Genomic DNA, 19,781 nt, shown 5'->3' on the forward strand with positions numbered 1-19,781 from the left:
CCGTGCGCCGCGGGTTTGACGTGTGCGAGTGCACATGGTGCGGCGGCGGCGGCGGGCGGATAATAAGCGAGCGCGGCCGGGGCGATGCCATTGCTCTGAGTCACCGCGGGCGCGCGGAGCTCCCGCTCGCAGCGCCGCCGAGCCGCGGGGCGCAAGACCCGGCTGAGTCACCCCGCGCCAGGAAAAGGGGCGGCCGGTGTGTGGTGGTGGTGGTGGTGGTGGAGGAGGAGGAGGAGGTTGGGGGGGCGGAGGAGAACCGCTCCGCCTGCAGCCCCCGGGCCTGGAGCCGCTCCGCCGGCGGGGCGAGTTTCGCCGGGCAGCGCGGAGAGAGGACATCGGCAAAGCGCCCGCTTGCGCGCACGGCTCTGCTCCCGCCGCGCCGCCGAGTCCTGCCGTCCCGTCCCGTCCCGCAGGCGCTCGGCTGCCAGCTGAGCCACTTTTATCATCATTGTTATTATTTTTATTTTTGTTGTCTCTTTATTTTAAATTTTTTTTTTTTTCCACCTTTTCCCCCCACTTTCTTCCTCGTCTCCAAAGCGGTTTTTATTATTTTTTTCCCTCTCCGCGGCGAGCGTTGGGAGGCGAAAGGCAACAGCCGAAGAGGTCGGGAGGGAGAAGGGGGCGGGGAGACGACGAGGGAGCGGCGGGTGTCGGTGTGGGAAGGCGGGGACGCGGCTCCCCCGGCCCGACCTCGGACCATGTACCAGGACTACCCCGGGAACTTCGACACCTCCTCCAGAGGCAGCAGCGGCTCCCCGGGACACCCCGAGACCTACTCGAGCGGCGCAGCACAGCAGGTAGGGCCGGGCGCTGCCCCTTCTCCCCGGTCCCTCCGGGGGCTGCTCCGAGCGCTCCCGGGACGGGAGTTCACCGCCACGCCCGGGGAGCGGCCGGCGCTTCCTCCGCGGTGGAGGCACGGGCGCCCGGCGGAGAGGCGCCGGCCGCAGGGGCGCAGGCGGTGCCGGGGCGCGGGGCTGCCCGCAGCCGCCGCTCCGTCCCGCCGCCCTTAGCGGGGCGCCGCCGTTTTCCCTCCCGCCCCGGAGCGGGTGCCGCGACGCGTCCGGAGGGACGCTGAGCGGAGTTCCCCGCCTGTCGGGCCGGGGGAGTTGTGGGAGGCACGGCCTGCCCCGAGCGGGGACGTGCGGTGAGGGAGCGCCCGGCGGGCAGTCTCCGCTGGCCCGGCCCCAGCTGGAGCGGGGTCGCCGGGTGTCGTTGCCGAGCCCTCGCCTGTAGCCCGGGCACCCGCCGCAGCGCCGGGCCGGGATCCGCTCGGCAATCAAAGGGCTACTACGGGCGACTTTTCTGCGAGGTCGGTAACGCGAATATAGGGGCGCACCGAACTCTTCCTCCTTCCTGCTTTTGTTCTCATTGGGAGTTTCTCGCTGTCCACGTTCATCGCGCCTGCCCGGATGGTGCTCGGGGCTCGCCCGCACCACTTCGGGCGGCTTCGCTGGGACTTTGGGAGGTGCCGCCCGAGTTATTCACGGAGCTGTTGCAGCCGCCGTGGGACACGGCAGGATGGCTGGAAGTAGGCTCTGGGTCTTTCCAGCGCCTGCGGTTGTCTGCCCGCTTCTCCCCCGTTAAACTTTGTCTCCGAGGCGCTGACACTCTCTTTGCCACGGGACCCACGCTGGCACCCCGCGGCCGGCGGCGTGCCGCTGTGCTCAGCCCTCTGGCCGCCCGCTCCTTGGTTCCGCCGGCCGCTCTCCGGCCGGCCGTGGCTTTTTCCGAGCGGGAGTTCCCTGGGGCTCGCCGGAGCGTTCCCCGCGCTCCCCGGCCCTGCTCCCCACTCAAGCCCCACTACCGGGCGGCGCTTCGAGAATGGGGAATATTTCCTGTGGAAGCGGCGTGAATTCACGGACTTGAAAGCCCAGTCTTGTGGTTTGGGTTTTTTCCCTTTCATTTTCCTAAGAAAATACCTCGAAATGACTTATATGCCTAGATCGACTAAATCTACCACTTCTGGGGAAGGCATTACACAATCGGGGCAGTTATACAAACCTGGGTTATTTCATAACTTGTTTACATCAGCTGGCCCAGCCTCACTCTTTTTTGCCTTTTCAGATTTGGGCTTCTCACCCCCCCCACCTCCCCCCTTTTTCTCACAATATTATTTCTTGTGTGGCTTGTATGAGCGAACTGGCAGTGTGAGCGCAGTGTAGCCTTCGCATCAGGGAGTCATAGGATAATTAAAAGAGAAAAAATAAAAAAAGGAAAAAAGTCCAGTCTTAAACTCTGCCAGCCGTACCAGCCCGTGACATTCCTCACATTAAAGAAGTTTTACCAGAAATGACTCGCTGCCGCTCCCCGCCTGCTCCAAACGCATCTCGCTGGTGCCCTCTGCGGGCTGCGGACTGGGGTTTCCAGGGATTCTAGCTCAGCTAAAGCTTATTCCCTGGTTTACAGTAAACGCTAGGACAGGGTGGGGGAGCGGGAAAGGGGGCTGAGAAGCTGGAAACGCCCGGCAAACTGCAAATTCTCACTCTCCCTTTCCTGCCGTGATTTAACAGCTGCTCTGGATTCAAGCACTTGCTGCAGGAGGTGGAGAAACTCCGTCAACCGCTTCACATTTGAGCTATCGCAGTCCGAGCAATAACTGGGTTTTCCCCTTTTTCTGGGGCTTCACGTCTTCCCCAGGCAGCTGGTGTGCGTGCTGTCTGATACGGGGACCAGAGCCCAGTTTCTAGGGTTACTATCTGAAACAGGGCTTTGAGCAGGACGTTGGCTTAGCGAGAACATAAATGTTTTCTTTAAGAATCCGGAAGATTTCTCAAGGCCTTGTGCTCTGTCTTTCCCTTGATCCTTACAGATGTTGTAGATTAGGATCAAATGTAAGCGTTGCCTTTACCCTAGCAGTTGGGCTGTTCTGCTGATTCTGGTCTATGGAGATCTGCAGTTTTATCACTACAGAAAATATGCATTGCTGAAATTTTTTCTTTATTGTGTTCTTTTTTTTCTTTTCCCAAAAGCAAGAAAAGATGCATCAGTCACATGTTTAAATGGAAACTGTGTCTCTGAGCCAAAACTTTGATGGTTTTTAATTATTTTTTCCCATACAGCACAGCAGTGGAACATTTTTCTTTTAAGTTGCATGTCATGCTATTTTCCTAATCACTGACTTGCCATGTGGTAAACATAGACTTTAATTGGAAGAGTTTGTGTACTCTTTCAGAGTGGACAAGTTTCCCTTGAGATATTATAGCATTGTGTCCAGTTTTCCTTTGAGAAGATGCTCAACATAGAGCCATCAAGGGTCTTGTATTTATTGTAAGATCTATCACATACATGCTATATTTGATAACTAAGTCATGTTGAAGATGCTCTAGGATTTTTCGTTGCTTTGTTGTTGGGTTTGATTTTTCTTTTCCCAGCCATTATACCCATTTCTTGACTGGTTTCTAGTGCTGCTCAGCACTTAGTTACAGATGTCAGTGAAGGTCCAGAGTGGACCAAAGAACATATCGGGGTGCTCTATAGAAATTTTAAGGTGGAGAAAGGAAACACAAAGCCAAAGCTTGAAATGTCCCCGTGCTGTCTGTGCTGCTAAGTTGTGAGCTGCTAACGTAGCCTGTCCCTGCTTGTGGCAGGACTCACTGGAGCCTCCCCTGACTGTGCATCTGAGAAGGCTCTCATCCAACCCCATATTTTTAAGGCAGAGCAGAGACTGACCTCAGTTCTTGGCACACTTAATAACAGGACTCTTTCTGTTTGCTGTTTAGTTGTTGGGGTTTTTTAATGATACCTTCATCTGTGTTTGCTTGGGTCAGGAGGAGAGCGGTGGGTTTGTGGCTGAGCGCGTGCTGCGCGTGTAGCCCTGCAATCTGCCTATCGCCTCATCTTTCTGTAGTGTACTGAATTCCTTGTAGAGAGGAAGAACTGAGACCTGGCAGAGAGCTGCTTCCAGGAGCCTCTCATGGGTCAGGAGAGGAGAGCTGTGCATGTCCTGGGAGAGAAGGCAGGATGGGGTCTGGAAAGAGAAGAAGAGGGTGAGGGCAGGCAGTGCTGTCAGGCTGGCAGGGGCATTGAAGCTCTCTGAGAGGAGGAGGGATGAGGAGAGCAAAGATGGGGCTGCTGTTTGGGGAAGTTCTGGCACTTCTGTGTGAGGAGGCTGGTGCTCAAAGGGGCTGGGCCGGGGAGGTGACAGGGAATTCAGGGCATGCCACTGCAACCAGCAGCATCCCAGTGGTCGGAGTTGATGGCCACTGGGCAGAATGTGGGGCCCAGCAGCATTTTGGCATGGCAGAGCTGATCCAGTGCAGTGTCCTAGCAGGGAAAGCAAGGTGTGTGTGGAAAGCCTGATCAGTCAGGAAGCAATGCTTGTTAGACTGAGCACACTGTGTCTGAAGACTCCACCTGCCACAGCAGTGTGTCACTTAATTAGTTATCAGGAAAAATACTGCCTTTGGAAAGTACAGAATACAGGTTTGGGGGATTTTTTTTTTTAAATTATTTCTAAGATATTTTGAGTTATTAGAAGGGAAGCTGGTGACAGAGATGGGGCATGGCACAGAGAGGAACTGGTCTCTTCCCCCCAGGTCTGCAAGCAAGTATTGTGGAGCTGCAGAGGGATGTGGCTGAACTGAGCAGCTCCCCTTTGCTGTCCAAGAGACCTCTACTAGTGTTACAGAAGGGTCTTAGGTTGAATACAGGCATGGTTGGAAATTGAGTACTTGCTTAGTCAGTATTTGGAGCCTGATTTTTGTGTCAGATGATTGTATGTGGTTGATTTGGTGCTGGATCTGACTCTCACAACCTCTATTGGGAATTTTTAGTGTGTTGTTGGGTGTTGGAGGCAAAGGTTAGCTCTGGAATGCCAGTGGTGTTTCCATGGCAAAGCACCAGAAGCTCTCTGGATGTTTTGTAGTCATAGCTTTCTAGTGTCCCTGCAAGGAAGACAGGACATTTCTTTTTTTTTTTTGGATATGAAAGGGAGGGTGGCACAGATAGGTAATGGTCGTAGTAGAAGTCACTTGCGGATCTGGAAGTAGGGCTCACATCCCTTGAGTTGAGCTTGTGGTTCAACTGGTCTCGTACTTCCTCCCCTCTGTGAGGTTAAGGTCCTCTTGTGTTCTGCTTATGGAGGCACCAGCGCATCCTCTTCTGTGCCATGTGGTCACAGCCTACACCATGCAGAGCAAAGGAGGGGATTTGCACCCATAAATTCTGATGCAGTGTTGACAGTTTGTGGCTCGGAGTTGCTTTAACTAATTGGGGGAGGCGACATGGACTCTGAAATGTGGGATGAGATGAGGCTGTGTTGGACTCAAGCTCCAAGTGAATCTCTGAGGTGCTGTTGGGGGTTTTGCTAAGGTCTTAGTACCAGTGTCATCCTCTGTGTAATTTCCCCGCCTGCTTAACTTGACTCACTCCTTCCTTCTCTCATCCTTTCTCGCTACATTTTGAGCTGTTCAGAGGTGTAAGTCAGCAGCTGTCAGTATTCAGACTGGCTCTCCTGGTCTTCAGGTGTTGGCAGCTCGATAATGCTGGCCTGAAGTGCTGTAGCTATCAGCATGTGAAATACTATTTGCAGTAGCCTTGGTTTAACAAAGCTCTTAAGGTGCTTGACTAGGCACACCCTGAAAAGGAAATCTGTGTTGGTGTCCCTTATCTGGGACGCTTACCTGAGCTGAGGTCAGGCTGATGCAAGGGCTCTCGCTTCTCTGGGAAGCTACGTTGTTGACCCAAGAATGTGCATTTTTCATGGAGTCATTTCGGGGCTTACAAACTAGTGGTGCTGACAGCTGTGGGTCCTACAAGCCCTGTCCCTTGCTCAGAGATTGCTGGAGCAAGGCCTGTCTGTGAGCTAATTCCAGTCTAACCATTGAAAGCCTCCTGAAGGAGCTCAGCATAGACAAAAACATTCTTTCTCTCCTGCTTCCCCCTCCGGGGACAAGCGATTGTTTTCCTTGCAATTTAGTGCCAGCGTATTATCCAGATGGATTTACCTCTGTCTGAAAGAAGGTGTACATGTATTTTGGAGGCGATCATTACCTGCTGCCTTGGTTTTACTGCTGACTTGTTTTGTCTAGACAGTGCAGAGAGCTGCAGGGAACTTGTCCGATCTGAATCCTAAGACCTACTTTTATAGGCTGCTATTAAAATACATATCCTTGCACGTAACCATCTCAGGGCTGGGTTTCTCAGTGAGCACAGAGCTACTGAAGGAGAAGCAGGCTGCTGTTCTTGCCATACCAAGCCCTACGTGGACCAAGCCCAAATTTCAGGGCAATCCTTTGGTGAAAGGAGGCTTTGCTCTGCTTGGTAATGGCATTTCAGAACTGAAGGTTCTCTTCCTTTTCTTTGGGCTTGAAGAGAAGTGTTTCTCTAGAAACTCCTTAATTCCCCTTTTGCTCCATGCCGGAAGGAGTGGTGGGCACTGGCAGGAGGTGGCAGCAGTGGGGATGGTGCCTGGGAGGGGAGGCTGGGTTAGGGTATGTTGGGGAGCTGTGTGGGGGAAGAGGAAAGGGGTGGGGAGAGGGCAGGGCTGCTCTGGAGGGGAAGTGCCTGAGCCCAGTGCCTTCCTCAGGGGCTGTGGCAGGCAGCGGCAGCTTAGGATGCTGCAGAGGCACCAGCTACTGGTGTTCTTGCTTTAGGTGCCGCTTTGATCCTCACTGGTGCCGCTCCTGAGGGCCTAGCTGGTTTTGGAGTAACCACTTATGTTCTGCTCTCATTGACGGTTTCTTCTCTGCTCTCTGTCCCTCTTCTCCTCTGTGTTTCCTCCTAGAAATTTCGAGTAGATATGCCAGGATCAGGCAGTGCTTTTATCCCTACGATCAACGCCATCACAACCAGCCAAGACCTGCAGTGGATGGTCCAGCCCACCGTCATCACCTCCATGTCAAGCCCTTACTCCCGTTCACACCCCTACAGCCACCCGCTGCCCCCGCTGTCCTCAGTGGCCGGACACACAGCTCTCCAGCGTCCTGGTGTCATCAAAACCATCGGGACCACAGTGGGACGGAGACGGAGAGATGAGCAGGTAACTGCAGTGGGGAGAGCAGCTGGGAGTGCCTTGAAAACAGACACACAAAGATTTCCCCCCCCACCCCCTCATGAGATCTCCCAGCACCACAGGGGAACACTGAGGTCCACCCCTGGTGCTGTTCACATGCTGGGGCTTCTTAGGGTGGCATAGGGCGTGTAAGCTGAAGGATGACTTTTATTGCTGCCTCCTCATCATATGGTGAGATTTACCCAGTCTTCATCCAACACTTTGCACCACCAGCCCGCATTGCGGCTTGGTTTCAAAAGCAGGTGAAACTCTGAAGTTGAGCCCTGGGTTTCAGTTTGAGTGTCTCTGCCACTCCAGGCAGAAAGAAACCTCCAAGAAAGCAGAGTGGCTTTCATGTATGCCCTTTACAAATCTGACACCAAATTACATCAGCTAGTGTTTTCTGTCAGCTCTGTAGCTACTAGCACTGTGCCAGTCTCCATTTGTGATACCCCTAGTACCAGCCAGTAGCATGCAGGGAGGAACAGCTTCTCTAGAGTACCTCAACTCTAGTATGAAAAGCCTTCTGGAGGACTGGGGTCTAAATCCACCTTCCCACTATAAACCTGTAATTCCTTGATCTTTTTGCAGCAGTTTGTTGGGGATCCCGTAAGAGATTTTTCTGCTCCCACCCTAGAGGTTTGCCTTGTGCTCAACCTCCTAATGGGATTATTAAGCTGGGACCCTGGATCTGATGGACTAGGTGCAGGCGTCTTATCTTCTGAACTGTTGTTCCCCTCTTAGTAAGAATCAGCCTTCTCCAGGGCTGTCTGGTGAACAGCTATTCACAGTGCTAGGCTGATTTCTCTTTTCAAAAAAAAAAAAAAAATAGATCTGACTAAACTTGATCTCCCCAAGTTGTTCCCAAGCAGCATTTGTGTGGGTCGCTGCAGAGCAGTGCAGTGAGACACACTGCGCACCCTCCAGACACGAGTGCATGCTGTTGCGTGAGGTCTGTTTCTAATAAGACTCACCAGCCCTACTTTTACTTCTGCGTCATCTGTTTTGATTCACAGTCCAATTATTTTATGTGGAGTTGCTGTCTGGTTTAGGCCCAAGAGGTTGAAGACAGAGCTTAGCAGTACCTCTGCGTGGGGAGCTGGTATGGCTGCAGTGAGGACCCATTTTTGGGAGGAAGGATGGAGTAGCCGTGGTGGTTCGGGTATGTGCCAGCCTTTTCCACCAGCTGGAGCTACTTCCCTGTTCCCTGCATGCAGGGCTGGTGTCCAAAGGCAAAGAAAGTCTCACAGAGCTGGAGGAATAATTAGCAACAACTAATTTGTTTGACAAATGCTGCCTCTGTGTTCACAAATTGGCCGTGAAGAGATCACCATATTCTCTGCTTTATTTGTTGTTCAAAGTTATTTGCTGAAGGATGCCTGCCAAGCAATTCCTGGCCTGTGGCTTGTTTGCAAGCCATTCATTGTGGGTCATTCAAAGCCAAGTCCTTTTGATTAAGACACGTGCTAAGGCAGTACCCGGGCTCTCCACTGTGGCCCTTTGGCTCAGGTTTCCAGGGCTTTGAACACCACATCGGAGTGCCTTTTTGGAAAACCTTGTGTAAGGCTTTATGAAAAGAGCCTGTTTTGATGAACGTTCCCGACAGTGAATGCACGTATTGGGCTTGGACAAGCTACGAATAACACATACAGCAGGGGCACAAAGAGTGCCAAATCCAACCACTTTCAAACAAATCCAGCAACCAGTGATGGAATATTCCTTTTTAGACCTGGTAAAATGTTAAGAACATCCAGATTGGGGGCTTCTGCCCTGCCTGTGCAATTTTTACAAAGCAGTCTTTGAAACAGATAATTTTTAAATATTACTGAAGGTCTTTGGAGCAGAAATTTTACTCCAAACATATTTCAATGAGATGTGTGCTTCCAAAGCATGAAAAGGCTCTTGAAAACTCTATACAGGGGCTCCAAGTCAGCATAGATTCTGTGTGCAGGCTCAGTGCTTTGCCATACTGTAGATACTTGGGTGCAAATACATTTTTACCCTGCGCTCCTGTGGGGTGGGAAGTGAGTGGGCAGAGCTGTAGCAGGGAGAGCAGTGCCTCCAGGGGCTACTTACTGGGGGAAATGTGCTTCCCAGCAGAATTGGAGGTACACCCCCACCCTAGGATGGACATTGTGAGCTGCTGATGGAAAAAGCTCTTGGGCCTAAATTCTGTGTCCTGCAGTTCTAGAATTGCTTGTGTTGCTCAGTGAGCATCCAGGGGCTCGTGTTACATGCAGGTGAAATCACAGGCACAGATCAGATCCTGAAAAAAGCAGAAATGAGTGAGCTGAATGCCCAGAGGCTGAAGTAAACTTACTGAAACTGCAAACATCAAAATTAGGGAGATAGAGCAAGCCAAAACAAACTAAGCTGAGGTTGGAGTAAAACTAGCACTAAAAAGAAAAGATAGTAAAACTGTGAACGTCTCATTTGTGTCATTGACAGACCATGCAGATATTAAAACTGAAGCTTCTCTGAAGACGTGTTTCTTACCATTCTGTGCTGGCACTCTGTGAGATCTGACATGTGCTTTGCCAGGTGTCAGGGTTTTGCTTTTGTTTACAGTCACCAGGCCAGAGTCCCTGCAGCACACATGGGCTGGGTGAGGCTGAAACGTAGGGCACAAGGCTGGAGTGAAGGGCTGAGCATGTGCCCTGGATCCCCCGTGCTGCTCTGCCTGCACGGCTCCCGCTGGATCCCCTCCCTGGGCTGTCTGCACGGCTCCCGCACGCTGGGTGCCGCAGTGGAAGCCTCTCTGCCCTGCTGTACTGGCTCCTTGGCTTTGGCCATGGCACAAACCTATCTCCTGCTGCTGGGGTTGTAAAACCTTGTCTCAAACCCCAAAAGCTAGGCATAGCTTTGACCAGGTCTTGCAAGCTCCTGCTCACTTCCTCTGGTTTCGCAAGAGTGTAGCTGGATGGGTTTCTATGGAATTGGTCCTGATTTACATCAGTGAGGATGTCAGCTGGCCTCAGGAAGCCCTTGCTATCACTGGAGCCTTGCCTGCTGATGCAAGAAGCAGTGTGTTATCTCGCTGAGTGCTCAAAAATCTGAGGTCAGATTTTTGGGTGGTATAAATCATTGTTGCTTCACGGACTTGATGGGAGCTCTGCTGATTTCCCTGTTTCCCCCTATACACCATCCTGACCTTCAAGAGAACAACTATTTTTGTGTGGGAAGCAGCAGATATTTTCTTTCAAGAAAGAGGCGCTTACAACATTGTGCTCTGGTTTTGCTTAACGTACCACCCAAGTTGTGAAACAATCAGAGCATCTTTTATCTGTTTGGCCTTGGTGCAGATTCACTGCCCTCTTACACAATCTTCTCCTTGTGCCCTGTTCCTTCTCCTCTCCCTTCTACTAAGACCTGGTGCAGGCAGAGATACTGTGTGCTTTCATCTTCTGCTGGCATCAGTGATGAGGGGGAGTGCTCAGCATCCTGCTGGATCAGGCTTTTTTCCTTTGCATTGTGGTTAAATCCTCACAAACTTAAAGGAATGCCTTGCTCAGATCTGATTGGATTTTCTTGGCACTTGCCCACAGCTGTCGCCTGAGGAAGAAGAGAAGCGAAGGATCCGGAGAGAGAGGAACAAGCTGGCAGCTGCTAAGTGTCGTAACAGGCGTCGAGAGCTAACAGAGAAACTCCAGGCGGTACGTGCCCTGCATACATTTCTCCTTCCTTGTCGCCCACCCTTTCAACCGGCTTCAAGGGCATTGCTCTTCCTCCACCAGCACGTTCGAGGAAGATGCTTCAAACACAGTCTGCCTTCCTCATCCAAGGCTGCCCAAGGGTACTGCTCTTACATCAACAGGAGCTGATGAGGGGGACTTGGACCTCAAGCTTAGGACCCTAACATTCTCTTTGCTGAGTGCCCAAAATGTCCTAGGAGCTCTCTTCCCTTCTTGCCTCTCAACTAGCACAAGTCTCCCTTACTCTGGTCACTTTTCATAAGTGGAAATAAAGACACTGTCTGCCTCAAAGGCAGGTTTTAAGGGCAAAAACACTGAAGAGGTAGGATCATCTGAAAGCCATAGAAAACAAGGCAGATGCTATGTGTACCTATCAGAGCTATACCCTTTAGGCTTACTCCTCCTTTGGAGGTGGGGTAGTAACTAACTTCCTTCAAAAAGGAAGCACCACAGAGATGTGTGCACCACAGAGATGTGTGCTGTACAAGTAATAATTAGTAAAGCTGGAGAAGGTAGAGCTGAGAATAAGAACCAAGGGGTAGGTAAGGCACTGGTTGAAGAGAAGACAAGATTGGGTTGTGTGAAATAAGCTGAAGTTCCAGTGCTCCTGGTCAAGACCCAGCCTGGTTTTATCCAATGATCTTGTTAACAAGCACAGCAGCAGTGAAAGCACAGCTGTGAAATGTGCTGCTGCCTCAAATTAGGAGGCGTTCTCAGTGTAGGGGAGGCAGGACATCCTATAGAAATGTCATGACTAAAGTGATAGAAGTGAGAGGAGTGTGCAAAGTGGGAAGTCCATATCCTGAAGGGCTGAGTGTGAATTTTGTGAAGTTACAAGCTCCTCACATGGGAAGGCACTAAATGCTCCCAGACTGACTGTGATCCGTCTGCGTGATGTGACCATGGGAAAGGTAAACGCATTCATCGTAGGATGCATCAAGGGGTGATCCACTGTTAGTCCTTCGGGCAAGAGTTAGACCAGTGTCAGACCTAATCTGGAATATGCACTACAGAAATAAAATGGAAACAGTTTAGAGACTGCTATACACTACCTCTGTCTAAGTGAAAAGATTATTGCCTAACACAAAAAAACAGTAAGAGGAGATCTGGGTCCTCTGCTAAAGTGTCTGTCAGGCAGAGAGCAAGGGAGAAGACTGAAGTCACAGGCCAAGACAGAGTGGCAAAAACTAGCCATCAGAGAATTAAGGCAAGTTCATGAGATTCTTTATAACCCTTAGATTGGTGATGTTTGGGAATAGCCTACAAATAGAAGCGTGAAACACAAGATGTTTGACTGGCAATGACCTGGTGTCTGCTTGGCTCATGAAGAGTCTGGGGTGTATCTGCCTGTGCCAGATGGGATGTGGACTTGGTGGCCCTATTCCAGGTGAGTAGTTCCAGAGCCTCTGCTATTTTATTTATTTATTCCCCTTTTGTCTGCAGGAAACTGAAGAACTGGAGGAGGAGAAGTCAGTGCTGCAAAAGGAGATCGCTGAGCTCCAGAAGGAGAAGGAGAAGTTGGAGTTTATGCTGGTGGCTCACAGCCCTGTGTGCAAAATCAGCCCTGAGGAACGTCGGAGCCCACCATCTAGCAGCCTCCAGAGCATTCGGACTGGAGCAAGTGGAGCAGTGGTGGTGAAACAGGAGCCTGTGGAGGAAGAGATCCCATCTTCCTCTTTGGTCCTTGACAAAGCCCAGAGGTCTGTCATTAAGCCCATCAGCATTGCTGGAGGTTTTTATGGGGAGGAGGCACTCAACACTCCCATTGTGGTGACCTCAACACCAGCCATCACTCCTGGCTCTTCCAACTTGGTGTTCACCTACCCTAACGTGTTGGATCAGGAGTCTCCTCTCTCCCCTTCTGAGTCCTGCTCCAAAGCTCACCGGAGGAGCAGCAGCAGTGGGGACCAGTCCTCAGATTCCTTGAACTCTCCCACCTTGCTGGCGTTGTAATCCCCCTGCAGCCCCCCATTTTGCCAGTGTGTTACATCCCCCACAGCACCATGGGGGGAGCCCCCTCCGTGGGATTAGAGACAGGCACGGGATCGTTCAAGCACAAGGGCAGCAAGAACAAGGATGGGGAAGTGCTACAGCTCCAGGAAGGAGAGTGAGGACCAACGCCAGCTCCCTGGAGGCAGGAAACGGCAAGGGTGGGACTGACACGCCAGGGTTGTTTGGAGAGGGTGATGTCCGCTCTGTAGGGACTGCCTGTGGAAACGTCTTTGTGACCGTAGTGGACTTGGGGAGCGCTCCTGGCCAGGACTGAAGGCGAGCTGCAGACAGTTGCTAGTCGTCCCTTTCCTTTGTGGATTGACTTGATCGGTTGTGCTCTGTGCTTAAATCATTCTGGTTAGTTGATCTTACAACTTCTCTCTTGCGTGCTTGCTCTCTCTCTCTCTCTCTTTGCATATAATTTCCAATGTTGTTGATCCCATTACATTTCACTCAGTTGCTCTGAACTCTAAAGTCTAATTAGGAACTTTCTTCTTGGGAATAGCTGTGGGAAGCACATAGGGTTGCCCAGATAGGAGGATGACAGCTGGGAGGACCAGGAGATAGGGGGACCAAGAGGAGCCCAAGAGCTCAGCAGCAAGGGCAGAGCTTGTAGTCTCTAGCCTGAGGCATAGATACAGTAGAAGTCTCACGTGGAAGACTTTCTTTTTAAAAATGTGGATATATTTATCCCCTTGGGCTCCTCTAAAAACCAAGTTAGCATCTCAGGGCCAAAGTAGCATCAGAAAAGCTGCTGGGCTGGCACTTACCAGTCACTGGCAGGATTTTACCCTAGTTTGCTCGATATCAAGTCTGCTGCTTGTTGTTTACTTTTCCTGGGCTGCCTGCTGTCTAGGGAGTAGTACATCTTCCTTCCCATCAGGGCTCCTGACTCAGAGGCTGATCTCTTCCTGTTAGTAAATCTTCCCCTCCCCTTGGCCATATTTGCAAAACATGGTACAAAAAAAAAGAGGTGGCACCACATGCCTATAAATCTAGGATGGAGACTGGCAGCAGCTGAGATGGTGAAATTAGCTGGCTGTACCCTTGCTGATTTCTTTTTTTGTTGTTGGGAAACAAAGCAGCACATATCCACCAGGACAGCACAGGCCACAAGGCCCCAGCTCCTGACCAGGCAGGAATGACATGGATGAAGTGTTGACCTGTTTGAACTAAAAGAGAGCTTCTGACAAGCTCTGGCAAATGACAAATTGACAGCTGAGGAAAATCTATTAGCATTATTTGCACCTTGGTCTTTGGCCTCTGGTTTTCTTCGCATTACAATTGATCTTGTTTTGTTGTGGTTGATTGGCCTGAAGACAAAGAATCAAACTAAAGGGCTCTTTCCCTAGTCTTGGGTCCTTCTCTAGCCTGTGGGCTTGACTGCTACTACTAAGTGCTCACAGAGGGCACAAGTTCTCCAGTGCTCATGTTCACTACTGAAAACAGTAATGTATTTCCACTTGGAGCCAAGCTCAGTTCCTGTTGACGTCAAAGCACTGGCAAACCATGACCCTGTGCACACTAGGATTGCCCAGCTTGCCAGCTAAACCACTTAGGAGGTAGCTCTTTGGTCCTGCCTGTTGAAGCTGTGGTGGCAGCTATATATTTTGGTGTGAGATTCTTTTACACATATACACACACACATATATATATATAATTTTTGTTTTTTAAATCAACTGAAACTGGGGCATTTCTTGTTCGGGCTGGACCTGGGGAAATGCAACATACAATTATAGGGCTAGTCATATGAGATGCAAAACTGCTGCAGTCCCCACCAACTCCACTGGGAATGAATAGGTTTCAGTCTTGTAGAACTGGAACTTTACTCAGCACGGCTAGCTTCCCTCAAACTCTGGCCACTGCCCATTCCTTGAATCCTTTCAATGGAACACTATTCTGGCTCTAAAGGTGGACTTTGGCTTTTTTATTATAACTATTATTTTTAACCCAAGTATTTACCAAACCTGACAGAAATATATGAGAGTTCCTTTTGCTTCATAAAGCTGATTGGATTCAGGCTTTTTCTATATTGCTTAAACACTTCCATTTTGATATTGGTGCTAGAGGTTTCAAATGGAGCTCGCACAGTAAGTAAAATTAGTAAAAGAGTTGTATTGTCCTTACATGTACATCAAAACTTCCTTTCTAATAAAGTAGATCTTAAATTTGCCATAGTTAGTACAAAGGGTCCACTTTTCCTAGGGTTTTACATAGATGATACCACTTTAGGTAAAACTGCAGCTTCTCTGTTTCCATTTTGCCAAATGCTTGTTTGGACCACTCCGGCTACTGAGAATCTAAAACTGTTAAATAAAACACCTCTGCATGTCATTTCCACAATTTTTGAGGAGAAAAACACTGACAAGTGGTGTGTGAGTTTTAAAATGATGCAGCTACTTTTGTGGCTGGCTGACCAGGATTTGCTCTCTCCTGTGAGATCAGGAACATCCACCCCTTGTAGGGGTTTCAGGAAGTCAGGTGGCTCTTCAGATCTAACTGGTGGAACAACAAAAACCTATCTTTGCTCCTGGTCACTCAATCATTTTCAAAAGGAGCTGCAGCTGGTCCTTCTCCACTGCCCTCCTTCCTGCCTGGTCATTAACCTGCTCAGAGACAGAACAAGATGCTTCCTTTTCCTGACCTGTGATACTGATGGGAGCCATGTGAAACTCCTCAAAAAAAGAGGATTATTTTCTACTGTTTGGAAAAAGCCCCAGATACCTTGTGCCTGTCTGTTTTCTCCCTCAAGTCTCTCAAAGAATGTCTGTGTTGGGATTGCTGGTCTCCAGCCTTTTGTGTTTTGTGGATCAGCCTTACTTTTGTTTAGTTTCTGGCAGGCAGGTACAACTTCATTCCCATTTTGGTCTGGCCCTACATTATTCTTTTAATGTTTTCTGGTGTGCTGTTTGGGAACTGATTGTCCTTCCCATGCCCAAACTGTTATTTTCCATGAGTACCTTCCTTGCTGGTTCCTAAATGTAGTGTCTCCATGTTCTGCATGCAGTGGGGATGTGGGAGCTGTTGTAACTAGTGCTGACAGAGTTGTTGAAGTCAAGAGAAAAAGGCCCAGGGAATTTCAGCTGGTATTGGATCAGCCCCCTGGTGACTGGCCCAACAAAGCCTCTCCTAACATCCTAAATTAATCAATGCCAAACTGGGAGGAGTAGTAGCAGCTGCATTGAAGGAAACATTGAGCTTCTAGGTGATGTTTGCCATTCCAGTTTTGCCCTCATTCCTCTTTCTCCTTTCCCAGTTGTGGCATTGCCTTCATATATTCCTTTCTTGTAGGTGTGGAGACTGGGTAAGTCTCAATCCACTTGTGGTGTGATGGGATTTGGGGCCAACATGCTGGGGACAGTAGCTCTCTGTTGTGTTTTTATAATTATTATTTAAATGATCTATTTAGTTCATCTGAACCTTTAATTTTGCTGCTTACTGTATGTAGGATCCACCTGGCCTTCACCCTAAATGAAAAGAAAAAAACAAAATGAAAACAAACCTAAGACACCTCCCTTCTCCCTGGTCTCTTATTATTTATTGGCAGACAGCCGTCTTGTGCCTGCTCCAGCAGATCTGCCCGCCATTAATTTAACATCCACCCAAATCACATTCCTGGTGTTTGGTTGTTGCTTTTTTTCATTTTAAAACAGACTTCTGAAATGTAAGAAATCTTATTATCATGACACAATTTCATTTTCATTAGGAAGGCCAAGTCAAACATTTTAAGAGGTGGGGGGAACATTATACATTTATTTCTTATTTATTTATCATGTTTACATCTTTTTTTTTTTTTTTTCTGTTCAAGACTTGGATATAATAAAGAAAGCATTAAAAATACTACAATCTTCTTTTTTTAGGCTAATAATTTTTTTGATTCCTTAAATAAAAGAATCTGAGTTTTGTTGTTGTCTGTATAAAATGTAAAAAGAGCAAAGTTTTTAAAGATGCATTATCATTTGTGAACAGTAAGTAGGTGGAGTTCAGGACAAATCTCAGAATACAAGATAATAATAAAATCCAATTCTGTTTTACTTAATTGTTCCCCTCCTATCCTGTATGATTAAAGGGTTATTCCACTTTCTTGTTTGTGGTTACTTGATGTTAAAACCATATTAAAATGTGTAGGAAATAGATATCCAATTGTTTTTGCTCAGTGAGAGGATAAACTGTTGTATATATCTTGATATACTGTGTAGTTCAAAGTAACATCAGTAAGGGATAGTGCATCTTTATTAGAGAGATAAGTAACTAGTGTCACTAAAGTCTGCTTTAAGATCCTCAGATACAGAAGGGGCCTGGTTCTGATTCCACTCACGTGGGACAAATTGAAAGCATCAGTAGCATTTTGCCGCTATGAAGCAGGTGTCAGTAGTGAAATGAAGTCTCAGTGACTAATAGGTGACCATGAGGATTGTTGAAGGTTTGGGGGCACCATTATCTTTTTTTTTCCTCAAAAGTTTTAGATCATGGGTTTTCTTTTTTACTGTCTGTCTGCAGTGAAATAGTTTCTGCCACAGAAGTTCTTAAAGATGACTGCTGAAGTGGGACCTTTCTTTGCTAGTAGTGGTCTTGATGTCGTTCTTGCAGTCCTGGGGAATTTCAGCGCTGAGGCATTCTCTCTGGTGTTGTCTCTTTTCTGTTCTTGTTATTTTACTGAATTACAGGCCTACAGTATTTGCACTAAAACAAAAAGCTTGTTAGAGAAAGCTTGCTGCTACAAAAGAAAGAACGTATTAAAATGGTTTTGCTTTTACGATTCTAACTGAGTAGCATTTTGTAGAATAAAATCAATCTAGACTGAAAAGAAAAAAATGACTTTTCTTTTTTCCTCTGCACCTTCTTCCCCCATACTCCTTTCTTTTCATCCAATTCCTCAGTGGTTTGATATTCCCCCCTTCTCTTTTGGTGCTCAGTTGTAATGATTGGCTGTATTGTTGACTATGCTGCTGAGAGTTATGACACTTGTAAATCTCGTTTCAATGACATTGTGGACACTTTTGTATAGCAAGAACTAACTGGAGTTCTCTCTGTTAATTGAAGTCATTAAAAAGCTCCCTTTGCCATGAACAATTAAAAGCTCGCATGTTCCTTCACTGTGAACAAATGGGTTCAGCATTGCCAGGTGCCTGGTTGCAGCACGTTTCAAGCCTTCTTTCACAAGAGCAGCTGCAATCCCGACAGCCGTTGCCTGCAACAATGGTAGATGGGGCAGAGGCTAGCAGAGCAGCCCACCTGGGCTAAAAGGCAAATAAAGCACTAATCCTTTCATCTTAGCTTCAAAAAGGAATGGGATAGAAGTAAAAAAATGTGTACTGACTTTTTTTGTTGGTTTGTTTTAAATCTCCTCAACCAGAAGGAGTCAAAGCTTCTGCTCTGAAAACTTGGGGTGGGGAGCATGGTTGCTTCACTGGCAGCAAGGAGGAGATTAAGATGGAATTCCCTTGCATGCCTGGGGAAAGCTTTAGCCTCTGGAGTGGAAGGAACTCAAATACATCAGGTTAGGAGTGAGTGGAGGATGTCATATTCAAGTTCAAAATGAAACATCAGTAGGGAGGAGATAGGTGAATCATGGCCTGCCAAGCTGGCACCAGACCAAGGTTCTCCTTACTCATAGACTTCCTTAGGAGTAATGTCTGCTCTGGTTTCCTGCTGGTCCCTGTCCCTTGGGGTTTTTTACCCTCTTCTTCACTTCTTTTTTTTTTTAACCCCTATGTTCTCACAATCCTATGGGGAAGGAGATGAGAGATGTTGGATCAAGTTATGAGGTGTATGGAAACTATTTGCGAAGTTATAGGGAATGCTGGAGGTATCAGTCACCAGAAGAGGGAATACATGCACATGCCTGTGTGAAATAAGCTCAGCTCTCAGGAATCCATGCTGTAGGAAAGTTGACATGAAATCAGCGTAGGAGGGTTTGAGCTTTAGAACAGGACCCAGCCTTAGGATTCTCTGCAGGGTCAAGGATGACAGAGGGGTAAGGGAGAGCCTATGGGAAGCTTTTTCTGAATGCACTTGTCCTGGTATGGCTAAAGGAAAAAGCAGGTATTCTGGGAGGCATGGCAACTACAAGCAAATATGCCAAAGGAGCATCATCTCTTAATATCTACCTCCATTGGTCCTCGGGCATGGGGGAGTCCCCATTTGATCTCCTACTGCATACAAGCCTTCTCCAGCAGGAGTGCTTCCAGGATTTCCTGCCTCTCCAAGGGCTTTCCCATTACACTGCTGCACAGAGGCCTCCAGCCTTGATTCTGTCAGACCAGCTCCTTTGGCAGCGCGTACCTCCTCCGCCCCCTCCCAAAAAAAGACTAACAGGAGGATATACTCTTGCTCCCTAAGCTCCTGTTTGCTGACAGTGCCCTTCAGAAAGGCTTAATGTTGCTTAACTGCAAATGCTGCTTGCGAGGCCAGGCCTCCCACCTGATTTTCTCCCAGCAGTGGCTGGCTGTGACTGCCTTTGATCATCATTAGCTGTGGACCCCAGAATGTCCACAGCATTTACTGTAATTTGGTTTTGAAGGATGAAATTGCACAGCAGAGCAAACTCTTTTCCACCAGTCTTCTAGCTGTGGGAGGCCAAATTCTACCACCTTGACATGGAAATTATGTTTTTCCCAACATCCTCATCTTGGTTTAGATCACTTTACATAGGGAAATTCCCCTCCTTCTGAAACAGGCTCATCCTCCCTCTGCCCTACAATGCCCTAACCCTGTGATGAGAGGGAGTGATCTATATCTTACCACAGGGTAGGCAGAGTTGTACGGCAAGAGAGATCACCCATTCCTTTTGCAGGAAAGGCTGTGAGGGACATCTGCATCAAAAACTGTTCCATCAGGATCAGTATACATCCCAATGATGTCTTTAGTGCATACAAGAATGAAAAGAGGCTCCCTTTTCTCTTTTGCCTTTCCCCTTCCCAGAATGTGAGACTCATCTCTGGAATTCTCCTTGTGGTCATATTTCTTATTGACCGAAGCACTGGGTCGTCTCTCCAAGCAGCGTGTGTGGGTAGCTGGTCTTTTTACACGGAGTGGAGACCCCACCTGGAACAGAGCTTTTGTGGCAAGAGAAAGGCGAGAGGAATTGCCTGAATATATCATGC

The 19,781-nt window shown here is 48.6% G+C and overlaps 1 protein-coding gene across 1 annotated transcript; it reads left to right on the forward strand.

The window, feature by feature from the left end:
• The first annotated feature begins 153 nt into the window (after positions 1-153).
• On the forward strand, positions 154-17,754 carry FOSL2 (FOS like 2, AP-1 transcription factor subunit). Its single transcript, XM_053937350.1, has 5 exons — positions 154-196; positions 538-797; positions 6,725-6,979; positions 10,537-10,644; positions 12,127-17,754. The coding sequence occupies exons 2-5, from the start codon at positions 699-701 to the stop codon at positions 12,634-12,636; spliced, it is 972 nt and encodes a 323-aa protein (XP_053793325.1). The 5' UTR covers positions 154-196; positions 538-698; the 3' UTR covers positions 12,637-17,754.
• The last annotated feature ends 2,027 nt before the right edge of the window (positions 17,755-19,781 follow it).

The sequence above is a fragment of the Vidua chalybeata genome, chromosome 3 (assembly GCF_026979565.1).
Source record: "Vidua chalybeata isolate OUT-0048 chromosome 3, bVidCha1 merged haplotype, whole genome shotgun sequence".
Classification (NCBI taxonomy): domain Eukaryota; kingdom Metazoa; phylum Chordata; class Aves; order Passeriformes; family Viduidae; genus Vidua; species Vidua chalybeata.

Excerpts from the sequence above, each read along its gene's own strand:
- FOSL2 (XM_053937350.1), top strand. The coding sequence starts at position 699 with ATGTACCAGGACTACCCCGGGAACTTCGACACCTCCTCCAGAGGCAGC. Across the intron at positions 798-6,724 it reads CGAGCGGCGCAGCACAGCAG|AAATTTCGAGTAGATATGCC; the intron begins GTAGGGCCGGGC and ends GTTTCCTCCTAG. Across the intron at positions 6,980-10,536 it reads GGAGACGGAGAGATGAGCAG|CTGTCGCCTGAGGAAGAAGA; the intron begins GTAACTGCAGTG and ends ACTTGCCCACAG.